General features: G+C 51.2%; 2 protein-coding genes across 24 annotated transcripts in view; one reads left to right on the top strand and one right to left on the bottom strand.

Moving 5' to 3' along the window:
- The window catches only part of GPSM1 (G protein signaling modulator 1), an 89,914-nt gene extending 84,292 nt beyond the window's left edge, over nt 1–5,622 (top strand). The window contains exons 12-14 of one of the 2 annotated variants that reach the window (XM_026062334.1): nt 1,135–1,294; nt 4,720–4,928; nt 5,317–5,622. In XM_026062334.1, the coding sequence (XP_025918119.1) occupies nt 1,135–1,294; nt 4,720–4,928; nt 5,317–5,505 (558 nt within the window). In that variant the 3' untranslated portion in view covers nt 5,506–5,622. Of the gene's footprint in view, nt 1–1,134; nt 1,295–4,719 lie in introns of both variants that reach the window. The other variant, XM_026062336.1, reaches the window with a different exon arrangement.
- Nucleotides 5,623–5,716: 94 nt separating this feature from the next.
- The window catches only part of CARD9 (caspase recruitment domain family member 9), a 21,990-nt gene continuing 12,223 nt past the window's right edge, over nt 5,717–15,483 (bottom strand). For 8 of the 22 annotated variants that reach the window (XM_026062338.1, XM_026062359.1, XM_026062360.1 and 5 more), the window contains 2 exons: nt 14,433–14,572; nt 5,717–10,777 (listed from right to left, as the gene is read on the bottom strand). The gene's annotated coding sequence lies outside the window, so the exon portion shown is untranslated. Of the gene's footprint in view, nt 10,778–13,702; nt 13,791–14,432; nt 14,573–15,483 lie in introns of those variants that run through there. The other 14 variants (XM_026062344.1, XM_026062352.1, XM_026062349.1 and 11 more) reach the window with 14 other exon arrangements.

Raw genomic sequence — 15,483 nt, 5'->3', positions numbered from 1 at the left:
TTACAGCCGGTTCTCAGAAGCTCTCGAGAGGTGTCTGCTGCCGGTGCCGGGCTGTGCCGGAGCCAGGCCCCTGGGTTCGCTCCGTCCTGGAGCCGGGCACTGCGCAGGGCTTGCGAAGGGCTGCCCGCCGCCAGCCTTCCGCGGCACGGCTTAAATATATCGCTGTCTAGCGCAAGGTGCTTATTTGGGGCTCTCGTGCGAGAGCCCTTTTCCCGAAGAGCTATAATTTTGCGGCATTTGCAGCTTGTGGGTTGTTGTAACGAGCGGCGTCGTACGGACGCGGCGGCGGAGGAAGGAAGCGCCGGCAGCGCGAGGGGCAGTGGCCTGCAGAGGTTAAATTTAGCTGGCTGGAAAGGAAGGCTGGGGGGTGGCGTGCCCGGGTCCGAGCTGCGGCTCGGCCGGGCACGAGACAGCGCTGCAGCCAGCACAGCCGCGCCGTTCCCCTTGTCCCTGCTGTCCTCTGCTGTCCCCCCCCTTTGCCGGCCCAGCAGCTCCAGGGTCTCCGGGCTGAGCCGCGGTGCGGCGGCCGGCCAGCCGGAGGGGCCGCAGGTCCCTGCCGAGCCCACGGTCCCCGGGCAGCTCCTCGCCCCGCTGCGGGGTCCCTGCGGGAGGAGGGTCCCTGCGGACGCTGGGGTTGTTGCCGCCTTTTGGGGGCGTTTCGCCTTGCCCGGGTTGAAGGGTGGCAAGAGGGAAGGGGGAGGCTGTTTCCGAGAGGAGCGCGGAGGGACCCGGGGCCCCCGCGCTGCCAGAAGCTGCCGTAATAAAGTCTTGCTGGATTGAGGGAACAGGGACAGGTCTCCTGAGGGCAAAAACACCCTTTCTGCCCCCAGGCGGGTTGCCCGGACGCGTGCGTGCGTGTCAGCGGGGGTCTCCAGCGTGACGAGCTCTTGGCGATCGCTCGCTGGTGCAAGTTAGAGCAGCCTCCCGGCGGCTCTGCCCTATCCCGCTCTGGGGTGGAGCCAGGCTCCGAATCAAATAGCCGTGACCCCCCGGCAGGCTGCAGGCTGCCACCAACCACAGGCGCCGCCGGGATCCCGGCCCCCAACGGACCGGGGCAGGGAGAACCCTAGGGATCGGACACGGGGAGTCGTTTGGGGGGCGTCTTGACTCTTCTCTGTTTTATTGTCTTTCCAGAAAATCAACCGGAGCCCTTCGGACGAGGAATGCTTCTTTGACCTGCTGAGCAAGTTCCAGAGCAACCGGATGGACGACCAGCGCTGCCCACTGGAGGAATGCCCAGCGGAGGCTGCCGAGGCGGCCGCCACGCCGGTCCCTGCCCTGGAAGAGCGAATATGTAAGCGCTGATGCGTTTTAAGCCACTGCTAGCAGGGGGTGATGCTGCTCCTGCGGTGGTGCCAGCTGTCACGGTTTTACTGTGAGTGTTGTCGTGTTTTCCCCAAGCCGCAGCTCCCTGAGCCTAATGATTCTGTGGGAATCTCCATCGTTACTTAAGGAAGGAATAAAAGTAATATTCTTATGTTAATGGTTGCTGAGGGAAAGGCTAGAGAATGCGAACTAAGGCTTGGAGAGTAAACTGGTGAGAGAAATGCAAAATGCACGTGGATTTTTTCATTCTGTATCTTTTGGACGTCTCAACTTCTGAACGCTGCGGTTGGCACCAGCACTTTTGCCCCTGCCAACATCTCCAGGTGGAAGGTGCTGATGGTCATTGCTGAGGGAGCCGTGTAAGAGCCTGTAGACCTGGGGCAGGCGGAGGGGTGGGCTGGGTTTTCACAAGCAAGTTAAAGCATCGTCATTTTTTTCACGTAGTGTTACCGCAGAGTGAAAACTGGATCTTGTAGAGTTGTTGGATGCTGTGGCGAAAGGTGCTATATAAAAGCAGAGAGAAGCCACAAGAACGGATAAGCAATAGGAAGCCCGGAGTGCACCGACAGCTAGCTAGCTCAAAGGAAGAGCAGAGACAGATTGAGGAAGCTGCCTGACAGCTAGATCGGGTAGGAAAGGCAGCTCAGGTCTGTGCTTGCACTTCAGTTTCGTGTCTTTTTTTAAATGAAAGTGTGCTGAGGTCCTTTGTTTAAACCGAGTTGGAAAGAAGCGCTAAAATATGCAAGTCCCTCTTGCATGCTTAAGCACCATCCAAAAGGGCTCAAAAGCTTTTATTTAAACGGATGAATTTGTTTATCAGTTTCCAAAAAAACATGAAGTGCAGAAAAAAGAAAAGACCCCTGACATCCCTCTGAATGCAGCTACAAGAGCTGCAGAACAAAACAACTTAGCGAACTCGCTGCCGGCGCCAGGGGCTGAAGCAGTGGCCGGAGCGGGAGCGTGCTGAAAAGGTCAGGCGGTGTCACAGGGAATGCAGGCTGGCTGCGAGCTGGGCAGTTCTTCTGCCCTAAAAATAGAGTAGAAACGAGCATTGTTTTTTAAAGATATGCATTTCTGATACTGAAGTGTGTTTGGCTTTACCTGCTGTGTAATTTATGGGACTGATTTTAAAATACTAAGCTTTCCTAAAGAATGCACAAGTAGGCTTAAGTTCTGTTTAGCTGTCGCCTGGTCTCTGAGATGTGTTTTGGCCGTGTTACTGTGAGCTGGAGGGGTACCGGCTGGCTGCCTGGCTTAAATGAGTGCCGAGGTTTTTATGCATTTCTGCATCTCCGCAAGCAGGGGCTCTGGGAAGAGCAGGTGGTGGCAGGCAACTCGGGGCACCCTCCCCTGAAATGCTTTATGTTCAGTGAGATAGGAGAAGCGATGGGGCTGGTTTTCTTAGGGATTGTTTCGCTTGTCCCTGTCGGAATCGTGGTGTCTGTTGGTGGGGAATGTCTCCCTGCCAAGCAGTGGCCTGGAGGAGCCAACAGGCTCTTTGCCGTTGACGGCGTGCTGGTCCGGGGCCGTTGTTGCGGCACTGGGGCTGACTCGCTTGTCCTGCTGCGGCCTCAGTGTCGCTGATGGGCTGCTTGCAAGGCTTCTGACAGCTTCCCTCTGTCCCCGTCGCTGCTTGCCCCCCGCAAGGTCCGCGATGGGGCCCAGGCGACGTCCTCCGAGCAGGCGCGCCGCAGCTCCTCCAGCTCTCGAGAAAGGGCTGTGACGGGGTGGACAGGCTATTCCCACCGAGGATTTATAGAGGCCCACGTAGATACGTATATGAGCGTGTGTAGGTTCAGGGCTGGAACCCACCCCAACGCCAGCCTCCCCCGGCAGGCCGAGCCCAGGCTGGCTCTGCTCCGCGAAAGCTGAGAAGAACCAGGCCCCAGGAGTGTGTTCCATAACGCGTGCCGTGTGACGCACGTCCTGCAGCTCGTGACAGCCAGAGCGTCTGCAGTTCTCACCTCGGCACCTCCTCTGTTCGAGCAGGCCCCAAAAGGCCAGGGGTTCTGGGGGACTTGGAACGGATGAGCGGCTTAGCCAGGCCCTCGCTTTGCCGATAACCTGGCCTGTAGTTATACCCAGCCGTGTGGATCGCACAGGACGTCTCTTACCAAGCCCCACAAGAGCATCTGGGAACTCTGTGTTCACTTGCAGTTGCGCCCTCCTGGCCCTGCCCAGCCCTGTGCCCTGAGCCAGGTGCGGGCCGGCCCTTGCACAGCGATGTCTCTTGGCTCTAGGTGGAAACCAAAGTGGAAGTAGCAGCGGAAGCTGCCTGTAGTTGTGTTTGTTAGAAACAACAGTGATTTCTCACAGGCAGCAGTCAGTTAGTGTCGGGGACAGCGGATCTTCTAGACAGCCTAGGCTGAGGTGGCATCTTTGGGTTCCTCTAGGAGCTGCCTGAAGTGCAGTAAATTAGGCTGGCAGCGAGCCTGTCTTGGGAGTGTGAAAAGCAGATTTATATATGATGTTTCTGCTCTTTACCCTATCAAGGCACTTACTTTCTCCCTTTGCTGCCCGATGGGTTTGTGGGTACATCAAAGGCTTGTGAGGGAGGATGGTATCAGTGCGTACTGGTGTTTTGACAGCCCAGCCCTATTAAAATTGGATGTGTTCGATCAAAGAGAAGCTTGATGGCCCAGGAAATGTGCTGGAGGCAGCATGTGCAGCCCTTGGTGCGCTCCAGCTGGGAATAGGAACTGCGGCTCTGCTGAACCTGAGCATTTCCATTTCCCCTATGGAAGGCAGAGCAGTGTCCCGCCAGGGTTTGGTGGCTGGGCAGGAGCTGTGTGTAAGCAAGCTCCTCGCAGCAGTTCCTGCTCACCCTTTGTGCAGGACAACTCAGGAGATGCAGCCCTAGGCCCTTATGGGAGGCGGCTGCTGTAGATCAGTAGCACCTGCAGCCAAGTCAGGCCACAGCACCGGCCTGCAGAAAAGATTAAGAGTGGTTGCAAGTTGGGGCTGAGTTTGCAGTGGGTTTTGTTCCCCATAACACTTTGCTGCTTCTATGCTAGGTTCCTCTCTGCTCTCTGGTGTTGCCAGCATTGGGATTGTTTCCCACTGAGGAACTTCACATTCCTCTGCCTGTGGCTCTCACAAGGCTTTGCCGGGCAGGGAGCAGCCCTCCTTCCCCATGCAGGGTGGAAGGAGATGCCCTCGGTCACAGGACACACCAGGGTCCCTCCACAGCTCAGCCCCCAGGAGGACTGGCTGGATGGAGAGCTGCTGTCCCTCAGGGGGTGGTGTAAGGCTCAGCTGCAGCCCGCTTGGTTGAACAGCATTTTGGCAATAAGGACTCGGGCTTATTGCTGAAAGCAGAGCTGCTGCTCGGGCATGAACAGGCAGAGCTGTGAACGCAACGACCCTGGTTTGTTCTCCTCTCTCCGCTCACAGCACAGTCCTCACTAATGGCGTCTCCGCAGACGGAGGAGTTCTTTGATCTCATCGCCAGCTCCCAGAGCAGACGGCTGGATGACCAGCGTGCCAACGTGGGCAACCTGCCAGGCCTCCGGATAACACACAACAACCTGGGGCACCTGCGCGTGGAGGGGGATGCCCAGGAGCCGGGGGATGAGTTCTTCAACATGCTCATGAAGTGTCAGGTACCAGCAGGGCTGGGTGGGCCACGGAGCTTGAGGAGGGGACACTAGTTTCTTCCACACAGGCAAACCCCATCCTGTGATCCTGCCTGCCCTACTAGGAGGGGCAGTATCCCTGACGGATACTGGTGTTTGCTCTTTTACCCCGCACCCAGGGCTGTGCCTTGGCACTGCTCTACAAGCAGGGAGTGCCCTGGGCTGGGTCACTGCTCCTCCTTTTCACTGGTGCCCACAGTTGGGTTGCAGCACTGCTGGTGCCGCTGCCCTGCACCCCACAAAGGGGGAGTGCATGCCCTGGCCACCTCCCGGGTGCCTGCTCCCAGCCCTTTCCTTCCATGACAGCAGTGTCTTGTCACTACCCCGTCTCAGTGCCTGTTCTCCCCCCACGCAGTCCTCCAGGATAGATGACCAGCGCTGTGCACCACCTGACTCCATCCCCCGTGGCCCCACCATGCCTGATGAAGACTTCTTCAGCCTCATCCAGCGTGTCCAGGCCAAACGCATGGATGAGCAGCGGGTAGATTTGGCCTCAGCCCAGGAGGAGGCAGCAGAGGAGCAGCAGAGGCCCAGTTCCAGCTAAGAACTCGGGTTTGGTTTGGGGGGTTTGTTTTGATTTCATTTTGTTTTTTAAAAAGAAAATAAGCGTAGGCGGTTTCAAACCTGAGCGCTCCTGCTCCACCACAGACTTCTCCCAGGAGCCGCCCCAGGGATGTGGAGAGCCGTACCTCCATCGTGTTGCACCTGGCTGTTCTGCGGAGGCAGTGTTACATGAAGGCCCACTAGCTGGGGGATGGTTTTTAAACATGGGTTTTATTTTAGGTAATGTGGCCACTGTAACACTGGGCAAAGCACAAGGGAAAGGAGACTTTGTCAGCCCCTTTGCTTGTCACCTAAAAACCCAGGAACTTGTGCTGTCAGCCAAAGGAGGAGCCCAGAGTGGGTAGTTAAAAGACATCAAGGCTGGAGTTATTTCCACAACACTTTTAATTTAATGGGGAAAGGGAAGAGCACCTTCTAATTTTGGAATCCTCCTGTCTTGCCTGCATCATGAGGTGACACAAATTGCTTTGGATCCTTCCCTGGAACATCTTGCTCGACTTTGCTCTTTCTACAGGAGAAAATGAGTCCAGGTCAGAGCTACACAGGCTATTTTAAAACCTTACCCCAGCCCCAGCTGCTGTCATGTTCCCCTGCACAATTAAGTTTGTTCTGGGGTTGCTGAGGATTCTGGAGTGAGGGCCCTGTGCTATCCCCTCTGCTCCCCAGCCACAGTCCTGTGCAGAGTTGTACCAGGACCTTCTGACCAGGAGCCAAGGCTCTCCCACTCTTAGCTTCTAGTGCCTGGGGCATTTGGAGACCTCTAGAGAAGAGGTGTGCAGCAAAGCCCCTGGTTCAGCATGGAACAAAGCCTGAAAGGTAACTGCCAGCTGTGCAGCCCAAACTGCAGGCCAAGGATGGGGGGTCTGCCTCTGGAAAAGACGGAAGTCTCTCTCCATCTGTCTAGCACACAAACCAGACTTGGGCAACTCATTGCTTCTGGTGCAGCTGCAGCCAGAAGTCTCACAGAGGGTTGGTCCCTGTTGTGCAGGGCACAGCAGGTGAGCGCCCCCAAGGCAGGAGCCTGCATTTGGCATTGACCTGCTTTGAGAGCCAGCAAAATTTCCTGGCCATGGCTTGTCACAAAAGCAAGCACAACCACCACCCTCCCTTTGTGCCAACGCCAGTGGGGGATAATAGCCCCTTCCTCCCCTCGTTCCTCCTGGAAACAGTCCTGTGCTGCTCCCATTCCCTGCACGCCCGGGTAGAGCTGCTCTTGGCAAGGCACTCCTGCTTTGCCCAATCTGCCTGGTACCATTTCAGCAAGAAATGGAGCCCCTTGAGAGCCCCAAGATGGGGTGTTAGCTGGGAAGTCAGTTCCACCCTGCACACAGGTGCAAGGGTCTACACATATTCATTCCTCCTTTTTTTTGGAAAGGCAAGGCCAGAGAGGAAGGGAGCAGGGATCTAACTTCAGGATGTGGAGTATCTTTTTTTCCTGATTTGACCAGAGCGGCTATCTTGGACTTCAGAAACTCCAGCAATGAGTTCTGCCAAAGTAGATACGTTCCTATAGAGAAACAGATTTTGAACAAATCAGCACTTTCTAACTGAAATGCATTTAATGGAAACATTTCCAACCAGCAGTAAGATTTTTAGACCAGTGATGCTGCTCATCGGGCATTTAACCTGCCTGCACTGACCATTTGGAGGGGTAGCTGCATTTTACCTGCCACCAGGGAGCACTCACCTGCTACGCTGCTGCATGGATCGCTCAGCAGAGACCCAGCCTCCTTCCCGTGGCAGGTCAAAGCTCTGGAGCTGCTGTGCTGGAGAACCAGATAAGTGGACCTACCCAGCCACATACGTCCCAAGCTAGCTTACGTTTCTAAAGGGGAGGAAAATGTTGAAGATGAAGAAGACTTGACCAGCTGCAGGCGTGGGTCTATGCAGCTCTCGGCCAGGTGGTGAACTGGAATCTGACCGTTAAGCTTTCAGAGGTGTTAATTATTTGCCATATACTTGAATGTATGAGCTTATTTATTTTTTACATGTGCATTTGCTAATGTCATTTTAATGGGGAACTTCCAACCCACAGGTACTTTTTTTTCTAAAAAATAATCTGCCAAATGAATTAATATATTAGAAACAAATACAGCTCAGTGGGAAGGGGGGGGGGGGTTGTGCTTAATAAATATTTGTGTCTAAGCTTCAATGACAAAAATTCATTTCCATTATTTTCTGGCCAACCTGCCTGCTGTGCCAAAAGCAGAAGCAACACTGGCCTTTTGGAATGGGGTGGGAGGGCACGATACTTTTTTGTGGGAGACATCACCAATTGCAAAATGCTTAAAAAAAAAAAAAAAAAAAAAAGGTGTATGCCCCCACCTACGCATCCCTTTACATTAAGAGTACACATTTATCTGAGGGAGCAGTCACCATCCCCAGCTCTGCCTGCCTTAAATGCACAGTATCTATCTTACTGTACTTACTGGCTACGGAGGAAGGATACAAAGCCCTGAGCATTCCCTACCTCTGAGCAACAGCTAAAGCCCAGAAGTTACCAGGACAACAGAGCATGAAAAAGCAGCCCTGCAGCCCAGCCCCAGAAAAGAGCTGCTTTTCTCAGTGAGCTTGAGCCCTCCGTTAGGAGTGTGGCTTAACCTTTCCTTTCAGGACAAAGGCAGCGCTGCCCTGGCTGGGGTTTTCAGCCCAGCCCTCATCTATCTCCATGCATTCTCGGCACCTGGCCCAAAAGCTGTGTCTTGTTTCCCTGGCTGCAGCTACCAGAGGAGAAGGGCAGCTAGTGCTGTGCAAAGCCCTGGCACGGGCCCTTAGGGAAGACACTCACAAACCAGCGGGCAGCAGTGCTAGCTCATTCCAGCGCAGCAGGCCTGAGCAGCCCATTAGACTCCGCTAGAAAGTGGGCCTGAGAGCAGCAGATTCTGGATCCTGAGCCCTGGGAGGAGAAAGCCAAGTCACAGCTGGTCTTCCCACGCCTGGCTAGCTTGTGCTGGCCCCTGCCAGTCCCAGTCAAAGATTAATGAAGCGCCATCAGTTCATTCTCATCAGGCAGTCTCACGCTCCTTCGTGCCTGGATGCAAGCAGCTCTGTGCTAGAAGCCTCTGTGTCTGACTTGAGGATAGAACCATGCCCCCAGGTACACAAAGGACAGAGGTTTAGATTCCTGGGCACACATCAAGTCCCTGTAAGTGATGGGGTCTCACCTGCTGTCTCTCTCTGTCCTTAGCTGCTGGGGAAGGGAGCACATGTTCTCCAGTAGCATCTACAAAACTGAGAGATATCCAGTGTGAACAGGGTCAAAGGCTACAACTGGACTCCAGAGCAGCTACAGTGCATCAGTTTCCAGCTTGGTTACAGAGGAAACGCGCAGCGGGCAGTGCTTGGGAAAGCATACAGCCTTTCCCTCTCCCACTCCTCCAAGCCACCTAGTCCAGCAGTGCTTGGTCTCCTGTAGGGAACTGCTCTCCAATGCTGACACCCGCCGGACAGACCCGGGATTGCCGGAGCTGCGCAGCAGTAAGGCAGGCAGACTCACTCTCGCCTAGCACTGCTCCACTTTGGATCACAAAGTGCTGCACAGCAGGGCGCCTCCCCTGATGCAGGTTTGGAGGTGAAAAGGAAGTCTGAAAAACAGACAGCGGAAACGCAAGATACTTATCTGTCCTACTCAGATGCTCAAATGCCCAGTGAGGTACTTGAGAGACAGTTCTGATCCTGGGTTTGTTAGGATTTGTGTATCTGCCAAGTCACGTCAGGGCTGAGTCTCGGCACTTACCTCATCCCTCCCCGGAGCCTCATGCTGTTACTGCTCCAGCAATCGATCTTCAGCTGGCTGGAAAGGCGCTCAGCCTGCAGTAAGGGCTACGCTGGCCCAGAGCATCCAGGCACTGTAAATTTCAGCCTGGAGCTGGACAGCTTTCCAGGCTCTTCACAGCAATCTCCGGGGACCTCTTCAGACCAGCACGCAGCCATGGGCTAAGTTAACTCCTGCATGGCTCTGGTGTGAGCAGACAGCCCTCCTAGCTCTGAATAGCCCAGAACAGGACCTGCCTACAGAGCAGACAGGTATACACAGGGCTTAGAGTCACCCTCTGAATTGGTTGTAGCCTCAGAGTCAGCAGCGGAGGGCTCTCTTCCCCCTCGCCCCCCCCCCCCATGTCTCACTGTCTACACTGTAGCAGCACCTGGAGGCCCAAAACCCACCTACTTTAGAGACTGTGCAAGCAGCATAAATAAGCAATGATTCACTTCACAACCCCAGCAGTGCACCCCTCCACTTGCAGTGATGCTACAGGAAAAGAAACATACCCGCCCAACCACCACTTCAGCGAGGAAGGCAAATCCCTCTGGAGAGTCTTTCTTTCTAGTGGCACGTCTGTGCAGCTGAGCCCTCCAAAACAGACAAGTGTGGCAGCGTTTAAAAGAGCTGTCTTCTTTTATTTAAGGCAGCAGGAGGCACAGCCCTGCACTGGGCACACCAACACATTCGCACACACTGGGAGCAAAAAGCAGCAGGGGCTATGGCAGCCAGCTCCAGCAGAACCACCTCTGCAGCCCAGTCTCCCGCCTTGTTTGGGCCTGCGCGAAGGCGTTCCCTCCGCAAGTCCCGACCCCGCGCCCCAGAGCAGCGCCCTGGGCAGATTCAGCCAACACAGGGCCAGAAGGGAAACTGCCACTGCAGAAAAATTAATTCAGCAGTTACAGAACCAGGGAAGTGAGCATGTGCGCACAGAGTTCCTAGTACTATAGGGCCCCAATTGCAACTAACTTTACCAGACACTACTGCAGCACTGCTGAGCGTGGGACAAAAGAACATCAGCAACCCCTGCAGCTAACAGGAGCAACCCCTCAGGCTGTGTCGCACACCAATTGGATTAACTTTGGAATTTGAATGCAATATAAGAGAAAGACTTGCTGGAAGAGACAGAAAGCAACAGTCAAAGTATTTGCCATTTTCCAGACAAGCCCTCATGGAATAGGATTCAGGACTAGAATGACTCCCATAATAGACACCATGAGATGCATCTAGGAATGTGCAAAAGGCTTTGTATTTGCAGCATATCCTGAGAATGCTGTTTTACCACCCTTTTCAATTGCCACCTCTCACCCATGCCTCAAAAACACTTACCCTTGTTTGCTGCACCTTTAATCACTCTCATGTCATCTGCTCTGCTGCACCAGGCCTTTGCTTCACTTTTCCCCCCATTTTGACACACCTCCAGTTCAGGAGAAAGGCTTTTCTTCCTCACGCTCCCAAGCCTTTGGCTAAAGCAAGGTCTGCTGCGCTCCTCCTAGAAAAAGTGTGCTTATCTGTCTCCCTTTTAATGAACAGCAAAGCTTGCCTGTGATTCAGAAAAAAAATCCTCAAAAGTGAGCACATCTTTTTTTTAATGCAATCTATTAAGCAACAAATCCTTCTGTATTATATGCAAATTCCCTCACATAAGTACAACCCTCCCTTCCTCCTTCCAGCTGAAAGCCCCAGAGTATTTTCTCAGGAAAAGCAGCAATTTCCTGCACTGTTGTATACTGCAACCTCAGTGTTTGGTGCTAATGAGTCCCTGAAGGCTATACTCCATAAACATCCTGTCTGCGGCAGAGGTGACACAGACAATGGTTAGCAGCGAGTTCTCTGCATGCCACACCATGCCCTTACCCTGAAGATTTGCCAGCGCCATACAGTCTGCAGCTTCGAGTTCTGGCCGAGATGCTGCCCTGACTCTTCAGAGCGCTGCATTCAGTAGCAGAAGCAGCAGCAAAAAAATATGCAGCCCTCTGTCCTTGGGTGCTACAGGCTCAGGTGACTGACAGCATGACAACCTGCTAAACAAGCACTCTGGCTGCCAGCTCTAAGGGACCTGGACCAGCTTACTGTTCCGTCTCGATACAGCATCAACTGCTAGAGGATACTGGACTGAAGAAATAGTAAAATGTATAACAGAGAAATTTTGCTAATTTTTACAGTAACAAAGCAAAAATTAAACTTTCTGTAGCTAGGGGCACAGTAACAGGTAAGAAAGGTAAGGAAAACAGCATTAAAGAAAAATCAGGTTATAAACAAACCATTCCCAAGACAGCATGAATCCTGTAATAGCAGTTCCATTCTGCCCCATCAAAGGCATCATTAGCACAACAGAAGCAGAATGCTGATTCTCAGGTTAAGGATAATAAAATTCAACCACTCTTCTAGCACAGTGCTAATACATGTTAACAACTTACAACAGGGTGATGTACAGCAGTGTTCCAAGATGTAAGACTCCTGTCTCTTAATTAATACGTGGATTGCTCTATTATCTAGTTGTCTCAGAACGAGAGAGCAAGAGACCTGTGTAATACTAGCATCTGAACATACAAAAAACAAGCTGATGACTTAAGTTCCTGCCCTGCCCCTCAAAGCTGTTTAATCACACTGAAAATACGTACCAACAGGAAAATATGACTACCTTCCTGTCACTCAGAACCATGCTTATAATTTAACACATAAAATTACTATAACACAAATAAAATTGTTATGAACTCTTCAGATGAATGAAATAAAGTCATTAATACACGCAATGCCCTTACTGAATATTCGGCTAATTAAAGACCACAAGCACCTAGATATGTTTGGCTGAAAGAACTGGGATTGTTCAGCCTGGAGAAGAAAAGGCTAAGGAGGATTTCACTGCTTTCTACAGCAACCTAATAGGAGGGTGTAGTGAACATGGAGCCAGACTCTTCTCAGAAGTGCACAGTGTTAGGACAGGAGGTCATGGGCACAGGTTGGAACACAGGATATTCCAATTAGCTATTAGGATTTATTTATTTTTATAATGGGGATGGTCAAATATCAGAACTGGGGCCCAAAGAGATGGTGTGATCTCCCTCCTTGGATATATTCAAGGCAAGGCCCTCAGCACCCTTATTTAATTGGATGCACCTTTGAGAAAGGAGCCTGGGCTAGAGACCTCCAGAGGTCTTTTCCAACCTAAATTATTCTTTATTGCCGAGTTTAAAAACATAAGAAAGCAGATAATTTACTATACCTCAGGCTAGTGGACCTCAAGGTAAGGTAAATTTTTTTGCAGCCAGGGGGAGTAAGCCCTAAAAAAGGGCAGTATGACCACCTTACTGCCTGATTCATCACTACTCAGGTATTATGTGCCTGGTAAATGCCTACATTTTCATTTATGAAGTTATTTTTTCTTCTAGCTATTTTTAACATGCAGCAGCAGCATTAATAAGCACCTCAATATCTGTCAGATAACTCTAAGACAACTTTCTAGATGCTCTATTTACTTCCAATGTACTTTACAAATATTAATCTTGCCTTCACACGCGTCCTCCCCCACACCAATAAGGAAGTTGCATAACCCCAACACCACAGTCTCTCTCCCTGCGTCATAGCCCAAACTGGAATTCCCAGCTGTGTGGGTTCAAGTTCCCCCAGGCAGGCAGAGGACAGATTAAGGTTGCAACCATATACAGTACAGAAGATTTTCAACCCTGTGACACTAGGGGCACAGAACCTTAACTCTGGAAGATACCAAGGCAAAGAAAAAAGCAGCACATAAGTGACTGCGATAAGAGCTAGTTATCTGAAGTCAGGATCCTCATGCAGGGCCATTTTGGCTGTGCAAATTCACATACACTCGGGGCCCATCTCCTCAGTTTGTACCCACTGCACTTTCTGCTCAGCTACTCTGCCATCTGACACACCCATGAGCACTGCTTTCAGCTGCTGCTATACAACACTTACACAAGACCAGAAAAGGTTGCTAAAGCCTCCATTTAGAGCTGCACCTCCTTAGGCCAAAACACCCCGAGAACGAATTACTGGTTCTATTCTCAAAAGAGAACAATGCAGGATTCCTGACACTGTTTAAGCACTCAGGCTAGCTTTAAAGTCAACAAAACGAGTAACAGGGAAAATATCCGCATGCCATCTTTAAAAACATTAGCTAAGTCAAAGGCAAAAACTACACAGGACAAAGATACAAACAAGAAGGCCAGTGCCTCCCTGCATTTATTTTAAACAAAGACAACGAAAATCAGGAAAGAAATGCTAAGTCTCTCCCTGCCATAAGCAGAACAACACAAATGCAGTTCATCAGGTCAGTCCCTTGCCGCCAGTCTCTGGGGGGGCTTCCCCACCTTCTCCCTCCGTAGGATGATTTTGTGACTTGGTATCTGCAGTGCTTTCCAGAAGCAGTTCCAAGGCTTCCTCACCAACCACACGTCTCACCTTCTCCCCTTTGGCTGCCAGAATTTCCTCGACATTCCTTAACAGCAATTTGAAAATCAACAGTGACACCTCAGCAAAGGCTGGATAGAAGACTCAAGTGTAGGCTCTCTCTTTTATGCTTTGCTCTCAGTGTTAACAATATGCAGTGAAATCAGCACATCATAAGCATTACCACAGTATTTCTCCATAAGGTGTTTTGGAAGCAGACAAAACTATGCAAACACCCTAGGAGTATTTTCATCTACTAGGATCAATAACCTAGCAATTACAGCCGAGCAGAATTTTTTTTAAAGGTATCTAAGGGAGTTAGAAATCATTGAAATCACAGAATCAACAGCATTTGGGTCCACATGTTTGAAACAGACAGGGAAAACTAGCAGTGATTTAATAAGGCCTAAGAGAGAACAAAAGAACACTACACACAGCGATTCATCTGCCAACACCAGCGAGGATGTCTGTGTATCATACAGCTTCCAGTTCTGCTTTAAACCGTATATTTGGGTCCTAGGTAATGAATAACGTTCAGTTTATAGCAGATTACATAGCTCAGTTTGTGCACTTTAAGAAGCTGGATGAAACAGAGAATTACACCCAACAAAAATTTTGCTTTTATCTAAACCACATTTAAAAGAAATAATAGCTTATCAGCTCAGGAGGCTGTGGTTATATCTCAACAGCCTTTTTCCTTGCTAAATAAGAGATACTGTTGCTGACACACCTACCTTTTTCCTTCCAGATCTGAAAACCATCCTAAGTTATCTGCTATGACATGGTGATTCTTGCAACCGGGGCACTTCACTATTACCACCCCTTTATGGTAGGCTAACTTGGAAATTGTTTTTGCTGATCGGGTCTGGCAGACCTACAAAGCAAACAGATTTTATGATCAAGATGATCACAGCTGCTGAATCTTTTAAAAGAGACAAAAATATTTTATTCACCCAATTAAAAGATTTTTTCCCCCCTCATCTCTAACTTTTGCAAGACAGCTTGATCACGTGATGATTTGTAGCTTCGTACTCAGTACCATGCTACACACGTATTTCCTGTTTTGGTCTACAAAAAAAGATGTAGCCTCACAACATCGTCACTTGAGGCTGTCCAGTTTATCCTTTGTTTCTTCGTGAAAATCAGTTTTTAAACGTTTTCATAGCTTTACATTATGATGAGAACACAAAACTACACAATGAAAATAAAACATTGATGCTTCGGGCAGTTCAGGTACCATTGATGCATATAGTTAGAATATTAAACCTCAGAAATTAGACCTGCATCTTCATCTACTTCGGGTTTATTCTAAAAGCTTTAATTTACTGCACTGAGAAATTATCATTACTTCGAATGAGAAATATCGTAACCTCGAATGAAAAATAGGGACCTGCTGATCAAGAACTACTACTGCACAAAGGCAGACAGCTTAATTTAAACACACTTCCCCCCCCCACACACACGAATTTAAAGGAAGGAAACGGGAAACGATTTCAGCGGAAACCAGCCTTTCCCATGCCCATTGCGACAGAGGCGGCTGCGGGAAGGGGCGCCGCTGCCATCATGTGCCAGAGGGGACTTTTTTCTTGGGAAAGAGCCGTTTCCTCTGCGCCCACGGTGCCCGGAGCCGCCTCGGGGCCCCTCGCAACGGTCGCGGCCCCTCACAGCGCGCGGCCCCCTCCCAACGGTCGCGGCCCCTCACAGCGCGCGCGCCGCCCCCTCACGCGGCCCCGCCCGCCGCCGCGCACCTTCGGCCCCGAGCCCCGCGATGTCGTGTGTCGCGAT

The sequence above is a fragment of the Apteryx rowi genome, unplaced genomic scaffold (assembly GCF_003343035.1).
Source record: "Apteryx rowi isolate R43461 unplaced genomic scaffold, aptRow1 scaffold_19, whole genome shotgun sequence".
NCBI classification, from domain to species: domain Eukaryota; kingdom Metazoa; phylum Chordata; class Aves; order Apterygiformes; family Apterygidae; genus Apteryx; species Apteryx rowi.
The sequence above is the reverse complement of the archived record's forward strand: the minus strand, read 5'-3'. Positions and strand labels throughout refer to the sequence as shown.